Source organism: Idiotropiscis lumnitzeri, chromosome 11, assembly GCF_059441095.1.
Source record: "Idiotropiscis lumnitzeri isolate Australia: NSW breed Sydney's pygmy pipehorse chromosome 11, RoL_Ilum_1.0, whole genome shotgun sequence".
Taxonomy (NCBI): domain Eukaryota; kingdom Metazoa; phylum Chordata; class Actinopteri; order Syngnathiformes; family Syngnathidae; genus Idiotropiscis; species Idiotropiscis lumnitzeri.
Genome location: NC_142401.1, coordinates 21,147,854 through 21,165,353, shown reverse-complemented (window position 1 = coordinate 21,165,353; position 17,500 = coordinate 21,147,854). Strand labels below are relative to the sequence as shown.

Sequence of the window (17,500 nt, the reverse complement as noted above, 5' to 3'; positions counted from 1 at the left end):
AAGACTAGACGAAGGGCTCACGTCTCAGGGCGTCAGCCACCGTTTTCTTCGGCCCTAGAACGTACTTCAAGTCAGTCATATACTGCCAGCTTTGACACCCGTCTCTGTTGGGATTCTTGTCAGACCATGCAGTGAAGTATCTACCTTTAAGCCAGTGGGAGAACTTGTCACATTAAGCCCACTTCAAAGCAAGAAATTCAAGTATGTGAGCTGGGTAGTTCAACTGGGCTCGCAATAGTGTTTTGCTAGCAAAAGCCACTGATCTTGCAACCTTCTCATCAGGTTGGAGCTGGGATAGAATGACATCAAATGAAGCATCAACTGCAAGGATGAAAGGCTTCCTAAAGTCAGGATGGGCCAATGTCACACTGTGTGACAAGTCGTGTTTCAAGGTATCAAAGGCAGTCCAGTCTTCCGCTGTTAACGTCACATGACTCGAAGTGTTCAATGCTGGTCTCGCCCCTCGTTTGGATTTACGACCAGTTCTCTGGCCCAAAAGAAGCTTGAAAAGGGGTCTGGCCTTGATGGAACAATCCTGAATAAAATGTTGATAAAACAACACCATCCCCCCAAAAAAATCGGATCTTCTTCTGTGAGGGAGTGACGCCATCACTGTCCATCAAGTCGGACACCTGCACCTGGTTTATGGCCTCGACTTTCCCGGGGTCTGTCTGCACACCCGACTCGGAGATGACATGGCCAAGAAACTTCACTGATCTCCGAAGAAAGTGGCACTGTATTGGGGCGAGCCTAAGATTATGGTTCTTCAAGCGGGAAAAACTCCAACCGCTCAAGCGCTATCTGCTCTGTCGGACCAAAAACCATTAGGTCGTCCAGATAGCAAAAGAGCCGAGTGAAATTCTCGTCCCCGAAGATGGAAAGCGTCATCCGCATGAATGTGGCCGGGCTATTTGATAGACCTTGCGGCATCCAGTTGTATTCATGCAGGCCAAAGGGAGATGAAAAAGCAGTGTACTTCTTATGATCCTCAAACAGGGGCACATTATAAACCCTGATGTGAGGTCCATGGTGGAGAAGAAGACATTCACCCCAAGTGCAGCAAGGGCATTAGCTTGATGAGGCAGCGGGTGCGCGTCACGCCGTGTCCTCGCATTGAGCCACCTGAAATCTGTGCAAATTTGCAAATCCCCATTCTTCTTCCAAACAAGAACCAAGGGAGACACGTATTCAATGGTGGATTTTCGAATTATTCCCTTCTCTTCCATCTCATTGAGAGCGATCCTCAGCTTCTCGTACTGACTTGGCGGCACTCTCCGATAAGGCAGGCGGAATGGTCTCTCATCCACTAGGTCTAGTTTGTGCACAAAGTCAGATGCCTCCCCACAGTCCGTCCTGTTTAGTGAAAAGATGATTAATGATCAATGATTTGGAAAAGTCTGTCAGACAGACCGAGCGAGAACTTGGATGTTATCAGGCTGAGACAGATCTTCAACAACGATGCAAGGAAACACATCTGCCAGTTTTGTGTCCCTCTTAAACATCACTTGTTCACTGGAGGGGTTCATGACTTTCACTGACAGCCAATGATCACCCCACATCGAAGCAATAACTCTGCCAACCAAAATCTTCCTTGATCTGCTCCTTGATTGAGTTGGTCCAATCATGAATGTGCTGCCGATCTACATCGGTGCGGAGGCAGGAAGGTAAGCCCAAACAGGATGTTCGCTATTCGGTTGCAACATCACACATTGACGTAACTTCAGTGTGCCAACTTTGTCAGGCACATTCATACCTCTCGCTGCTTGGGCCCAAATAATAATGATAATTTCTCGTAAAACAATAGGGAACTCGCAGCGGTCGCTGCTTGGCCCCTAATAATTTCTACACAAACAACAGGGACCTCGCAGTGGTCTTTGCTCAGGCCCTAATTATCCCTAGGTATGATTTTGCTCGCAAATGGTTGTCGTTATGTTGCCTTGCGATTGGCTGGCAACCAGTCAGAGTGTACCCTGCCTTCTCCCCGACGTCAGCTAGGATAGGTTCCAGCGTGCCCATGACTTTCACGAGGATAACCCGCTTTTACAATGTATGGGTGGATGGATGGATAATTATAATGAATAAAATCGCGTAATAATAACAAACCCAAAACATAATCAATAAAATGAAAACAATCAAATAAAGATGAAGATAAAGATGTCCTTTATTAGTCCCACAATGGGGAAATTTGAGGTTATACAGCAGCAAAGATATAGATCACACAGAGTCGGCGGCGTAATGTAGCCGTTAATGTCTAACATTAGCAGCAGACATTCATAAAAAGCATGCAAATATACACAGTATAAACGTATATAAGTGTAAGGAAAACTCCTAATGCCTGTCGATTATACAGAGGGGGAAACGCTGTAATGATAAAAACTACTGAATGATTGAAAATACTGTAATGATAAAAATATGGCAATGATAAAAGTACTGTAATGGTAAGAGTACTGAAATGAAAGAAAAGTACTGCAATGATAGAAAATAGTGCACTGATAAGAGTACTGTAATGGTAAAAAGTACTGCAATGATAAAATATACTGCAATGATAAAAGTACTATAATAGTAAAAGGACTGCAACGATAGAAAAATACTCCAATGATAAAAGTACTGTAATAGTAAAAGTACTGCAATGATAGGAAATACTGCTATGATAAAAGTACTATAATAGTGAACGTCCTGCAATGGTAGAAATACTGTAGTGATAAAAGTACTGTAATAAGAATACTGTAATGGTAAACAAAATACATAATTGGTCAATATTTAAGTACACCATTGGCTGAAAGTACAGTAGTAGTGTGTATTGCATCCTAGGACTGCACAATTGCACTAATGCCCTCCCGTTTGTAGGCCTGGCCCAATGTTCTTGTTAAAAAGTGTGTTCTAAGAGTGTCATTGAGTGGGTGGGCTGGGTTGTCCAGCATTGATGAATGTTTTGCCGTCATCCTCCTGCCCCCCACTGAGTCCACAATGTCCAGGATGCAGCCCAGGACAGAGCTGGCCCTCCTCACTAGTCAAGTCAAGTCAAGTCAATTTTATTTGTATAGCCCTTAATCACAGACAGTCTCAAAGGGCTTTACATAGCCACAATCGACATCCCCGATCTTAACCCCCAGGAGGGCAAGGAAAAACTCACAAAACCTCATTAGGGGAAAAGTGAGAAACCTTGAGAAGGGACCACAGATGGGGGAATCCCCCTTCCAGGATGACCAGGCTGCAATGGATGCCAACTGGGCAACATTTGACACATACAATGATGCTATGCAATAATAGATGAGATAATATAAGAGTCAATTGAATGAAGTGCTGCAGGAAGATGACTTCAGTGGAGTGGGTCCTCATCCAGGGCCGTAATATCCATGGCAGCATATCCGAAGATGAGCCTTCGATCTTGTACCGGTCAGTTGGTGTAAATTCAGTACAGCCACTTCCAAGTGAATCCCCATCACCTAATTCGGGGAATTGGGAACAGAAAAGAAAGAACAGAAATAGCAAACAGGCCAACAAGTAGTTCAATGAAGTGCTGAAATATAAGGAAATCAGAAAAGGCGCTGCATGAAGACGACTTCGGCAGAGCAGGTCCCTTCCCGGTTCGTCAGTGCCGTAATCTTCAAAGCATGTCCCCATCACCTAATTCCCAAGCAGGGGAAGGAGGGGGCAGAAAAGAGAAGAAGCGGCAGTAAACAGGCCAACAAATAATTAAATTAGATGCTAAAGTATATAAATAAATTGATCAAATGTCGCGCTGCAGGAAGACGACATCACTGGAACAGGTGCATGCCCAGTTGGTCAATGCCTTAAACTTCCTAGTGGGTCACCGTCACCTAATCCCCCAGCCGGGGGAAAAGGGGGCAGAAAAGAAAACAAAAGAAAAAAAAGCGGCAGTAAACAGGCCAACAAATATTTCAGCTAAATGCACAAGAGTATAAATGCGTCTTTAATAGTGTTTTGAACATTTCTACTGAGGTGGCGCCTCTAATATCTGAGGGAAGTGCATTCCAAAGCATTGGTGCGGACTTCTTTTTGGCTCGCGGGATCACTAAAAGACCAGCATTTTGTGAGCGAAGGTTTCGGGACGGAACATATGGTACCACGAGGTCAACGAGATAAGAAGGTGCTAAGCCGTGCAATATTTTAAAAGTAAGTAGCAGAACTTTAAAATCACATCTCAAGTGGACCGGAAGCCAATGCAAATTGGCTAATATCGGGGTAATATGATCAAACTTTCTCGTCTTAGTTAAGAGTCTAGCTGCTGCATTTTGAACTAACTGCAGACTTTTAATACTCGACATGGGGAGACCCGAGAGCAAAGCGTTACAATAGTCGAGGCGAGACGTAACAAACGCATGGATTAAGATTTCCGCGTCACACGTTGATAGAATTGGGCGAATTTTAGCAATGTTACGCAGATGAAAAAACGCAGTTCGAGTAATATTTTTAATGTGCATTTGAAAAGACATAGTTGCGTCAAATATAACACCGAGATTTTTTGTTGAATCCTTTTGGATAATATTACATTTATGGATATTCAGAGTGGTGTCTTTGAAAAGGTACAGATGACGCGCTGGTCCAATGATGCGCATCTCGGTTTTATCTGAGTTAAGACGCAAAAAATTGAAAGACATCCATTGTTTAATTTCGGCAAGGCACGCCTCTAATTTATAGCAGTCGCGCGGATTCATTATATCCAACGGCATGTATAATTGCGTATCATCAGCATAACAGTGAAAACTAATGTTATATTTCCGTATAATATCACCAAGCGGTAGCATATAGATGCTAAACAATAGAGGTCCAAGTACCGATCCCTGCGGAACTCCACATATGATCTTACAAAGATCCGAAGTCGTATTGCCATGAATTACACGGTGCGTCCTCTCCGACAGATACGAATTAAACCAAGAAAGCGCTGAACCTGAAATGCCAACACACGTTTCAAGGCGTTTTAATAATATGTTATGATCAACGGTATCAAAAGCGGCACTAAGATCGAGTAAGAGTAATATTGATGAGGTGTCGGCGTCCATAGCTATGAGAAGATCATTAGTAACTTTAGCAAGGGCCGTCTCAGTAGAGTGGTCGGCTCTAAAACCCGATTGGAAAGGTTCAAATTGATTATTAGCAGTCATATATTCATTAAGTTGTTGCGCTACGACTTTTTCAAGAATTTTTGCAATAAACGGAAGATTTGAAACCGGCCTAGTTTGTCCAGTCTCTTTTTGTCCCGGCCCGAGATGCCTCCTGCCCAGGAGACCACTCCATAGAAAATGACTGATGAAACCACTGAGTCATTGAAGTTCCTGAGGAGTGTTCCCCGAACGCCAAAGGACCTCAGCCTCCTGAGTAGGAAGAGTCTGCTCTGACCTTTCCTATAGAGAGCGTCTGTATTGTCGCTCCAGTCCAGTTTATTGTTCAGATGAACACCCAGGTACTTCTAAGTTAAGACCCTCTCAACTTCTGTTCCCTGGTTATTCACTGGTGCAGTGCCGACGCTTGCGTAAATCCACCACCAGCTCTTTGGATTTCCCAGCGTTGATTTGGAGGCGGTTCTGCTGACACCAGTCCACAAAACCCGGCGTAACCCCTCTGTACTCCCGATCGTCACCGTCAGTGATGAGGCCGACAATCGCAGAGTCATCAGAGAACTTCTGCAGGTGACAGGTTGTGGAATTGTATTTGTAGTCCGAGGTGTAGAGGGTGAACAGGAAGGGAGCCAGAACAGTTCCCTGCGGCGCTCCCGTTCTGCTAAGGAGCATGTCAGACACACAGTCCTGTGTTCTCACATACTGTGGCCGGTTTGTGAGGTAGTCGTATATTCATGTGATGAGGTGGTGGGCCACTTCCACCTGCTCCATTTTGTCTCCCAATAAGGCGGGCTGGATGGTGTTGAAAGCACTGGAGAAATCAAAGAACATGATCCTCACCATGCCCCTCGCCTTCTCCAGGTGGAAGAGTGAAGTGTGGAGCAGGTAGATGATGGCATAATCCACACTGATGCCAGGCTGGTATGCGAACTGGAGTGGGTCCATTGAGGAGCTGACCAGGGGGCGCAAATGGTCGAGGACCAGTCTCTCCAGGGTCTTCATCAGGTGAGACGTCAGCGCCACTGGTCTGAAGTTGTTGAGCTCCTTCGGATGGGGTGTCTTTGGAACTGGAACCATGCAGGATGTTTTCCACAGTTGGGGGACTCTGCCCAGCTTCAGGCTCAGGTTGAACATGTGCTGGACGATTCCACACAGCTGGTCTGCGCAGGATTTGAGGAGCTGGGAGCTAATCCCATCTGGGCCTGCTGCCTTCCTCGCCTTCATCTTCCTCAGCTGGTTCTTCACCTGAGATGTTGTGAGGAACAAGGCTGAGCAGGAGGAAGTGGTGGTTGTCTGATGAGGCTGGGAACTGGAGCCTGTGGAGAGAGAGAGGGTAGAAAAGAGAGGAGAGAGAGGGGGAGAGAGGGTCTCGTTCGCAGTGGCAGTAGGGGTTGGTGGGGGCTGCAGCAGGGGAGCCTGAGCGGGGTCAGGCATTTGATCAAACCTATTGAAAAATTGGTTCAACTCATTTGCCCACTGAAGTCCCCCCCCCTTCTGGGTCTTACCTAGTTGTCCGTGGCCTGAGATGATCCTCAGGCCCCTCCAGACATCCCTGGCATTGTTCCGCTGCAGTTGTTCCTCCATCCGCGTCCTGTAGGACTTTTTCCCCTCTGATCCTCCTTCTCAGCTGACGCTGCAATCTCTTCAGCTCGTCCTTGTCGCCTGACTTAAAAGCCCTCTTTTTCTCCTTCAGGAGAGCTTTAATGTCCGGTGTGATCCAGGGTTTGTTGTTGGAGAAACATCTTACAGCCCTGGTGGGAATGCTGTTCTCCATGCAGAAGTTAATATAATCTGTAATTGTGTCTGTTAGACCATTAATGTCCTCACCGTGGGCTTCGCTGAATACCTTCCACACAGTTGTGTTGAAACAGTCCTTTAAGGCCTCCTCGGCTTCTCCGGACCAATCGCTGAACTGTGCGTGTCACAGCTGGCTGCCTGCGGACCAGAGGTTTGTACACAGGCAGGAGAGCAACCAAGTTGTGATCCACTTTGCCCAGCGGGGTAAGGGGCAGTGATGTCTACGCCTCCTTGGTGCTGGCATAGAAAAGGTCCAATATTTTATTGTCTCTGGTGTGGCAGGTTACATATTGTGTGAATGAAGGCAGAGAGGAGGAAGGAGAAGCATGATTGAAGTCACCAGAGATAAGGAGCAGGGCATTTGGGTGCTGTGTTTGTAGCCTGCTCACAGCTGCAGTCAGTACGTCACAGGCTGTCTCACTGTTAGCAGAGGGTGGCATGTACGCCGCCACCGCGATCACATGACTGAACTCTCGCGGTAAATAGAACGGACGCATGCTAACAGCTATCAGCTCAATGTCCCGACTGCAAAGTTGATCCTTCACAGTTATGTGCCCAGGGTTACACCATCTATCATTAACAAACACAGCCAACCCTCCCCCTTTCCTCTTACCGCTCTCCAGTGTCCTGTCCGCGCGTAGGATTTGGAAGCCGTCCAATTCCACGACGGCGTCCGGCGTTAGCTCTGTTAGCCACGGCTCCGTGAACACCAGCAAGCTAGCCTCCCGGACAATCCTCTCGTGCCGGGTTAGCGCTGTTAGCTCGTCCATTTTATTGGGGAGGGATCTAACATTCCCCATAATAACGGACGGGAGGACGGGGTGGTATCGTCTCCTCCTTGCCTGGCGTTTAGCCCCCGCACGACATCCCCGTCTCGTCCTCCTCAGCTCGCGGGGGATATCGGGTTTCACTCCGGGAGCCGACGCGGTCCGTGCTAACAGCTGATCTCTTGATTACACGATCGATCCGTAGCTCCGAGTTTTGTCTCCGGACACTATCGCGCAAAAAACAGCCCCCAACAGCAGTAAAACCACCGCAAGTTGGATGTCCATTGCTGTGATGAGGTAAAATAAAATAAAACTGGGTAAAGGGAAAAAACAAGCGAAAAAGGCTAAATAGTGAGCCACGCTGCTGTAAACGCGGCGTCTGAGCTGTAAACGTGGCGCCGGAACCGGAAAACCCACTTAACCACAAATAGGTTTCTATGTAAGATTGATTCACAAAACAAATATATAGCAATGATGAAGTGCAATTGATGGTTAGATATTTGGAAGAATGCAGCACAAGCCTGGGGTAATCGTTTAGACACAAGACTACACGGGACAAGATCGTAAGATAAGGGCAGAGAGGAGCAGAAGCGTCTGCCTCCATCAAGAGCCAAGCAGAAATACTGTGCTCATTTGTGTGCACCTGCAAAAGTATACCTGGTTTTGCCCGCTCCTTCTGACAGGTAGAATACGCTTTGCACCAGAGTTTTGATGGGAACAAATAGAAAGTCCTTCATGTCCAGCTGGTTAATCCACCACAAGTGGTTCACACTGAATAAGCCCGCCCTTAACCCATGAGTGGCCGACTACCATGTGGTTGCCAGTAAAAATCTTCCCCTATCCTGCTCAACAAATTTGCCAATGGAGACTGTCAAATTGTCTTGAGAATATCCCGCCACCCGATTATCACGAGAAGAGCATCTTAATTCTGAGAACACAATGATTCTGAAAGTGTACTAGTGGTATATTAAACAATCACAGAATTAAATTACAAATAAGATTCAAATTTAAAACATGCAGTGCAAAATTATCTTGTTCTTCTTGTTTATTTGATGTCAAAACCCCAAAACGTTCTCATTAAATATTCTGTTTACGCTCTAAAGGTGTTCAGCTCTGAGGGAGGCTGGATTTGTGTCAGTGAAGCTCTTCAGGTCCTTGGAGGTCTGGGTTATACAAAGAACTACCCATATGAGCGTTACGTCAGGGACTGTCGTATCCTTCCCATCTTTGAGGTAACCCAATTATTTTTGTGTGTAGTTCCCACGTTGCGATGATCATGATAGTATGCATGCTCTGACTGATCAACCACAACCTTCTCTTAAGCAAGGTTTTTGTCCTTCCCTGTTTCTGTTCAACCAAGAATGCCTTTGATCAGATTAATAAAGATGATTGAAATCATAATAAATTTGGCTAGCGGATTTCACAACAGCTGGAGCTGTAACAAAGCACTTTCTCAAGAATTTTGCTCATGTTTATCAATCTTTGCAATGCCCTAAGGAAACAAAGAAGAGCAAAAATAACAGTGTGATTTGAATACGAAACGAACGAGCAGAACTTTATTTTATTAAATATATCGCTGCTTTCAAAACATGCATTAGAAATAAATATCAACTAATTTCTTAGTTGGAACCATTTCAAAATGGTGTTGACGAACTTAACATATGGCTTTTTGAATCGTAATGCTGTAGCAGTTGTGTATTGTGTTGATGGAAGTGGGACTTGGTCATATTTATCTTTGAAGGCAGTTAATTTGGTGACAGAAATTAGTCTGCGCTCTGAGTGAAAACGGGTGCTTCGTAATTTTTGTGCTGTGGCAGTGGTCAGGTTCAGTATGTTTGTGACTTTGGTAGACACGCTAAGGCTCACTGGGGGTTCTTACCCACCCACCCCCCAACTTCCAACACATCTCACAATCTGGTGACGAAAAAGATAGACTGAACGTTTGACTGGATAAAAGGTGGTCTACTGCAATTTTGGTCTATTTAATCGAGGTAAAGGCAGACACGCACGGAGCATGATCGTACGTGGATATGACACCAGCTTGGTGACACCTGAGCGGCCCAACAGGTCCCCCCTCACCATGCCGGAAGGGGAGCAGCTGCCCCGAAACGGCGCAGGGGGGTTTGAAGGGCTGGCACGAGGGAAACAAAAAGGGAACAACTCCACGCCGGTCCACTGCAGCGAGCGGGATCTGCCCAGGCCTTCTTGTTTCAGAAAAAGACTCAAGACTGAAAGAATAATTTGAGGCAGGACTGCAGGCTTTGGACTGATCACAGAGATTTTTTTTAATTTTTAAAAACAACCCCAGACAGTTCTCCAGCGCTGACGAGATGAGTCTAAATTAATCCAGACAATATAACAACTTTTATACAGTTTTTCAAGACCATGCCCCTTTTTCTGATTGGGCGATACTGGACTTTTGGTCAATTCTAACAGTGTTTCTGAAGTTATGCTAATTTTGCCTTAATTTTGATTCACTCTGATGGTGTCTCCAAAGCGTTCTGCTAAACGGCCTCAACTTTGGTCAATTCCGGTGGTGTCCCAGTATTTTATTCTGAATGGCCTTACCTTTGGTCAATTCTGGTGGTGTCCCAGTGTGTCGTTATTTCTATTTTCTCTACTTCACCATTGAACCTTATTTATATTGGTGTCACGCAAGCCATGCTAAATACACAATTAGTATGCCTCTTCAGGCCTTCATGTTTTTCTTTAATCTGTAATTTCAGTATGATCTTCCATTCAGTCATCGATAGCTTGGCACATCACATGTTGAGGCAATAACCAAACAGTCATTTGAACAAATGCATTGCGACCATATGCTCAGGGATAATAGTTCTAGTTGAGTTTTTTTTTTTTTTTGTAATTCTCTTTTTATTGAGTTTTCACAGATCCAAGCCAACAATGTGTATAAACCACTCATACTTTTACACATCACAATCATCACTTTATCCCTGTAGTCCCATCTCTAATCTACCCAGAGTGATAAGGATCCTATTCTCTTACATGTCACTAAAATGTAAACACTCAACATACAGAACAACATCCTTTGGGGTGTACCATATCGTCATCAAAAAGAAAAAAAAAGTTGTAAGGAATAAAGATTACCGTATTTTCGCAGTCATAAGGCGCACTTTAAAGTCACAAAAATTCCCCTTAACAAACAAAGCGCCCTGTCGGTCGATGCGTCCATTAAATGGACAAAGTACCACTCACGTCCATCAGCCCTTGTCATCAACGAGCTGTTGGAAGTGCATGTTAGCACACCCTGCTGGGCAAAGAGTGAGTTGTTCATGCTTACAATCGACCGTGACAAATACACTATCTGACTATAATGTTTGGGTGATGGTGTTGGAAAAAGCTGGACAAAGGGCAGCTGTCCACAATGTTTTAGTCTGTCTTATCATTTATGTTATTGCAAGCAAGAAACGTCCCAGGTTTAGACAACAGACAAAAAGTCCAAAGCATAACAGCACATCTCTTTAAACAGCCATGCAAATCTCTCTAAACAGCTATGGGATTGTGGGTCTCTGCTCCCAGAATGCATTGCTTGAATTAGCTAAGGCTGAGTGGCTTTTGTGTTATTTTCATTTTTTTGGGTATATTGATGGCATGAGAGATACATGTTTGTGTTAATCTTATTTCTATGTTTCATTGTTTGCTTGTATGATGAGTTTTTTATATTTTTTTTAAACCGTGACTCTAAGGAGTGTGGTAAGCAGCCAAGTCCCTCCCCTGACGTTGCTTTGTAGGCTATTGCCAATGCACCTAATATTGGCCTGAGCCATGGTCAATGTCAGCTATTGTCAATAGAGACTTGGCGTCTGCTGCAACAATGGGGTGATTGCTTATGTTATTGGGGCATAGTAGGCTTTTATCGGCTGTGTCAGTGTGGGCAGCTCTGCCAAGTTCATGCTATGCTAACAGCAGCTGTGCTATCGTCTTGTCAGGCGGTGCGTCCAGTATATGTTACAAAGACAGAAATAGCGCCCTCAACAGGTGTTGCGCCCTTTGACACGGCGCGTCTTTTGGGTGCGAAAATACGGTACATAAATGACGGCCTAATCACAGAAACATGTTTCAGCCAATTATCCCATCTTTTGCAGAACACATTCTTTTGAAGCCTCTGATTAAAATTGGTTTCTATTTGAAATATCTCATAGACAATGTCTATCCATTCATTTACAGTTGGCGTACCAGCTTTTAGCTATTTCCTCGTTATTGCTTTCCTACATGCAGCGCTGTAAGATAAGCCGAAGACCACATTAAAGATAAAGATGTCCTTTATTAGTCCCACAATGGGGAAATTTGAGGTGTTACAGCAGCCAAGATATAGATCACACAGAGTCGGCAGCGTAATGTAGCCGTTAATGTATAACATTAGCAGCAGACATTCATAAAAAGCATGCAAATATACACAGTATAAGCGTATCTAAGTGTAAGGAAACACTCCTAATGCCTGTCCATTATACAGAGGGGGAAACGCTGTAATGATAAAAACTACTGAATGATTGAAAATACTGCAATGATAAAAATATTGCAATGATAAAAGTACTGTAATGGTAAGAGTACTGAAATGATAGAAAAGTACTGCATGATAGAAAATACTGCCATGATAAAAGTACTGTAATGGTAAAAAGTACTGCAATGATAAAATATACTGCAATGATAAAAGTACTGTAATAGTAAAAGTACCGCAATGATAGGAAATACTGCAATGATAAAAGTACTGTAATAGTGAACGTCCTGCAATGGTAGAAATACTGCAGTGATAGAAGTACTGTTATAAGAATACTGTAATGGTAAACCAAATACATCATTGGTCAATATTTAAGTGCACCATTGGCTGAAAGTACAGTAGTAGTGTATATTGCATCCTAGGACTGCACAATTGCACTAATGCCCTCCCGTTTGTAGGCCTGGCCCAATGTTCTTGTTAAAAAGTCTGACAGCAGTCGGCAGGAAGGAGCGGCGAAATCTCTCTTTGGTACAGCGAGGGTGTAACAGTCTATCACTGAAGGAGCTGTGGAGTGTTCTCAGAATGTCATTGAGTGGGTGGGCTGGGTTGTCCAGCATTGATGACAGTTTTGCCCTCATCCTCCTGCCCCCCACTGAGACCACAGAGTCCAGGGAGCAGCCCAGGACAGAGCTGGCCCTCCTCACTAGTTTGTCCAGTCTCTTTTTGTCCCGGCCCGAGATGTCTCCTGCCCAGGAGACCACTCCATAGAAGATGACTGATGAAACCACAGAGTCATAGAAGTTCCTGAGGAGTGTTCCCCGAACGCCAAAGGACCTCAGCCTCCTGAGTAGGAAGAGTCTGCTCTGACCCTTCCTATAGAGAGCGTCTGTGTTGTCACTCCAGTCCAGTTTATTGTTCAGATGAACACCCAGGTACTTGTAAGTTGAGACCCTCTCAACGTCTGTTCCCTGGATATTCACTGGTGCAGGTAACCTCAAGTAACTTTATGTAATCAGTTTGTGTATTTCTAATCATGTTTTTATACACTACTTGTATTAATAATTGCACACGCACACACACACCTACATGTTTGCTCTAAAGTTAAGTTCCTGTTTCCTGGAGTTTCGTGTCGTCTAAACTGACCTTCATTGTGAGTTAAGTTTCTGTTTCCTGGAGATTCGTTTCGTCTAAACTGACCTTCATAGTGAGTTAAGCTTCTGTTTCCTGGAGATTCGTTTCGTCTAAACTGACTTTCATTGTGAGTTCTGTTTCCTGGGGTTTCGTTATGAGTCTGCTTCATGCTTTAATAAAAGAGGAGGCAGCGGGACGGGAGGCCAGAGAGTGCGTGAAGCTGAACTGAGCGAGTCGCCTGTCTGCTCTCTGTGCCTCTCTCCCTGTCGCGACAGGTAAAAATGAACAACCTTGCCTGGTTTCTTCTGGCCTTCAGCCACCTTTAGTAAGTTATTTCAGTAAGCTAAGCTCTCCCAAACGGCGTCAGGGCATTTAAACCTGACAAGCACTCAAGATCTGAAATAAATATTTATCATGAGAAGATTCATTCTGTGATATTATGGCGCCAAAATACAGAGATCGCATTTCAAAAGGAATATGCATCTGAAACACCTTTTGCAATCATGTATGAACCTCCCCCCAAAAAGAACTCAATGATACACATGACCAAAAGCTATGGAAATTATTTGCCTTCAGGTTTCCACATAGTCTCCAACATATAGCAGAGCTCGTCAAATGTCTTTTCTGCGAAGGCGTTATAAAAATTCTCATTAGGGTTTTCCAACAAAACTCTTGCCATACATTTGAGGTTGATGTTTTTCACTGTATCTCACAGATATTTTCCCATTCTCCTCCAGTCCAGGAAAGATTTCCTTCCTGTTCCCATAGATTGTGTCCCTTTTTTGTTGCTGTAAACACTTATCAACCATTGAGACAGTTTTCTTGGTTACACTACCCTCACAAGAGTCCACAAAAATTCTTAACATTGTACTTTCCCATTTCCTTTTTGTCGCTTCTCTCATCAGTTGATTGATGTAGTGGCGGATTTGAAGAAACCCAGAAAAATCCCGGTTTCTCAAATTAAATTGACTTTGCAGGTTCAAACTATTCATGACCCATTTATTCCAAAAAGTACAACGTGCCATTAAGCCCCGAGATGCCCACCTCTTAACCCTTGCATCAAGTTTGCAGGAACGAATTCAGGGTCACATATGCACCATCTCAGTACCTTAACAGCGTCCTTCAGATGTTCCCCAACAACCCAGTCACTCCAAAGTTTAATTGAAAAAGAAATCCATGGGTTCCCCAACTCCATCAGAGTGTTTGTCAACTCTATATCACCCAAGGCAGCCTGAGTTATGAAATCTCGGTTATAGAGGTTTCAATCTCCTTCCATTTCACAGAATAGTCAGTGTAACACCAACAAATTCATGGCCTTATTTGAGCAGCTAGGTAATAATCCTTTAAATTGGGGAAGCTCAACCCCCCCCAATTGGCTTTCGCCAGCTCCAAAGTCTGGAACCTAATCCTTGGCTTCCGGCCCTGTCATATGTATCTTGAAATTTGTCTGTCCCAATCATGAAATTGCTGGTCTGGTATTTTCAATGGAAGCGATTAAAACAAGTATAGAAACCTTGGTAAAATTACCATTTTCACAGATTGAACACGTGAATGGAATCCGAGGAAAGGCACCAGGTTCCATCTACCGTATTTTTGCGACCATAAGGTGCACTTTAAAGTCCCAAATCTTCCCCAAAACAAACGGGGCGCTTTGTAATGCGACACGCCCATTATACGGACTGAGCAACTCTCTCAACCATTCAGCCTTTTCCCCTTGGGGTAGTTCAGAGTGCATGTTAGCACACTCTGCTGGCCAAAGTCTGAGACATCTATGCTTCGAAGTGACAAACACATTATGTGAATACGCTTTTTGGGTGTTGGTGCAAGAGATAGCTGGACAAAAGGGCAGCTGTCCACGATGTCGTAGTCTGTCTTATCATTCATGTTATTCGACCATCAACCGTTTAACTCATTGGGCTGTTCGGAGTGCATGTTAGCACACCCTGCTGGTCAAAGTCTGAGTCGACTATGCTTCGAATTGACTGTGACTAATACATTATGTGACTATGGTGTTTGGGTGATGGCGTAGGAGAAAGCTGGACAAAAGGGCAGCTGTCCACAATGTTGTAGTCTGTCTTATCATTTATGTTATTGCAAGCAAGAAACATCCCAGGTTTAGACAACAGCCTGCAAAAAGCCCAAAGCACAACATGCACATCTCTCTAAACAGCCATGTGATTGGCTGAGTCTGAGTGGCTCCAAGAAGCCATTGCTGTAATTGGCTAAGGCTGAGTGGCTCCCAAGAAGCCATTGCTATAATCTTTTTGTGTTATTTTTATTTCTTTTGGGTATATAGATGGCATGAGAGATACATGTTTTGTGTTAATCTTATTTTTGGTTTTGATTTGAAACCGTGACTCTAAGGAGTGTGGTGACCAGTGAAGTCCCTCCCCTTGTCTAGTAGACGTATTGCCATGACACCTCTTATTGGTTAGAGTCAGTGTTATTGGCAGTGATTCCTTATAGTTTCAGGACATCTGTCATTGACTTGGGGTGATACCTCTGGCAGCGATCACTTAAGGGATTGAATCCTGGTGAGCTGGCTACAGCTGGCGCGAGCTGAGCTGGCGCGAGCTGAGCTAGCGCGAGCTGAGCTAGCGTGAGCTGAGCTAGCGTGAGCTCGTGCCTTGTAGTACGGCGCGCCTAGTATATGCATTAAATACGGAAATAGCACCCTCAACTGGTGTTGGGCCCTTTGATGCAGCGCGTCTTATGGCCGTAAAAACACGGTACTCACAAAAAGTTTGATCTCTGTCAGTTTTATTCAAAAAAATGTTTTGCAACTGCGCCTCAGTCTTTTTTTTTTCATATCCATCCATACATACCTGTCTGGTATGGAGAATATAGGTAGGGTTCAAAGCAGCAAAAAGTTTACTGAACGCCCTGTCCTCTACAATACAGAAGAGCAAGGGAATCTTGGAGGACCGTGTCAACCAAAGCATAAACCGCATCACACCATGTAATAATTAGAAAATGAAATATTGAATCAAACTTGTGTTGGAAAATAAACACCAATTATTACATAGTAGCTCCTGTGAGAATCGGTTGGTAAAACCCACATCTCAGTGGACTCGCAACTTTGGCCTATACCACTGTACCACCACTAGCTTAGTGTGCCCTACTCTAACATTGATTCATTCTTTATTTGACAGTATATGATTCAGCCAGGGGTGGGCGCTGGTTTTTATTGAAGCAGGTGTGACTGGCAGTGCAACATTTGATATGGTACTCAGACAGGTAGTTGTAAATCAAAATGAACCTACCACACAGACAGAGTGATGAATTTCAAATTAGCCCATTTCCATTCACTAATGCGTGAACAAAAGCTGCTTGATAATACATATTATGATTAGTATATATATGTATATATATATATATATATGTATATACAGTGAACCCCCGCTACTTCGCGGTTCACCCTTCGCGGGTTCAGTGCTTCGCGGGTCTAAAAAATATTCGGGGGCATTGTAGTTTCGCCGAGCGGCACAAGGGGGCGCTGAAGCGGTTAGACGGCCGGCGTGCGCCGAAGAGGAGAGTGGACGAAGAAGAGCAGGTTCCCCCGGACACGATTGGTGGCGACGGACACGATTGGTGGCGACGTTTCGCGCGGTTCGGACCGTATCAGAGCTCCGGCTGGCGTGCGTGGCAGTTAAGCCGTAGATGAGCAGCTTCCCCGGGCACGGGCGGTGCCAAACGGCCCCTAAGTTTAACCGAATGGAAGCTCCCAAGGAGGAGGGCATGCTCGCGTCACAGTAAGCCGAAGAGGAGCACCTTCCCCGGGCACGGGCGGTGCCAAGCGGGCCCTAAGTTTAACTGAATGGAAGCTCCCGAGGAGGAGGGCATGCTCGCGTCACAGTAAGCCGAAGAGGAGCACCTTCTCCGGGCACCGGCGGAGCGCGAGGCTGTCAGTTATGAATGAATAAATAAATAAATAAATGAAGAATGCCACCTTTCATTTCACTGTCATGATCCGTGCCTGTCATGCCGCGTGTGTTTTTGTTTTTTCAGCTGTGTGTGCGTTCCTCCAGCGATCGTCTCGTGCTGCGAGACCCGCTGATTACACTGACTATATTGTGATTATAATAAATATCTTTGTATCACCACCTTTTTTCCCGGGTCTGCGTTTGGAGAGTCCTGTTCAATCCTCCAGCTCTGCTGGAGGATCATAACATTCACAGGGCACACCGGACGGCGTACCAGCAGGTAAAAGTCGAAGTAATTAAATAAATACAAAAAGAAGTAATTGAATAAATACAAAAATAATGGCT

The 17,500-nt window shown here is 44.7% G+C and overlaps 1 protein-coding gene and 1 long non-coding RNA gene across 5 annotated transcripts in view; one reads left to right on the top strand and one right to left on the bottom strand.

Moving 5' to 3' along the window:
• acad9 (acyl-CoA dehydrogenase family, member 9) overlaps nt 1-17,500 on the top strand; it is a 116,980-nt gene that overhangs the window by 49,956 nt on the left and 49,524 nt on the right. For 3 of the 4 annotated variants that reach the window (XM_088308678.1, XM_088308677.1, XM_088308675.1), the window contains exon 12: nt 8,749-8,877. The exons of the other annotated variant lie outside the window; for it this stretch is intronic. In XM_088308678.1, the coding sequence (XP_088164804.1) occupies nt 8,749-8,877 (129 nt within the window). The remainder of the gene's footprint in view (nt 1-8,748; nt 8,878-17,500) is intronic. 4 annotated transcript variants of the gene reach the window in all.
• On the bottom strand, nt 3,016-8,398 carry LOC148328346 (uncharacterized). Its single transcript, XR_015845791.1, has 2 exons — nt 8,303-8,398; nt 3,016-3,627 (listed from the first exon to the last, which is right to left on the bottom strand). It is a non-coding gene; the product is annotated as an uncharacterized LOC148328346 (long non-coding RNA).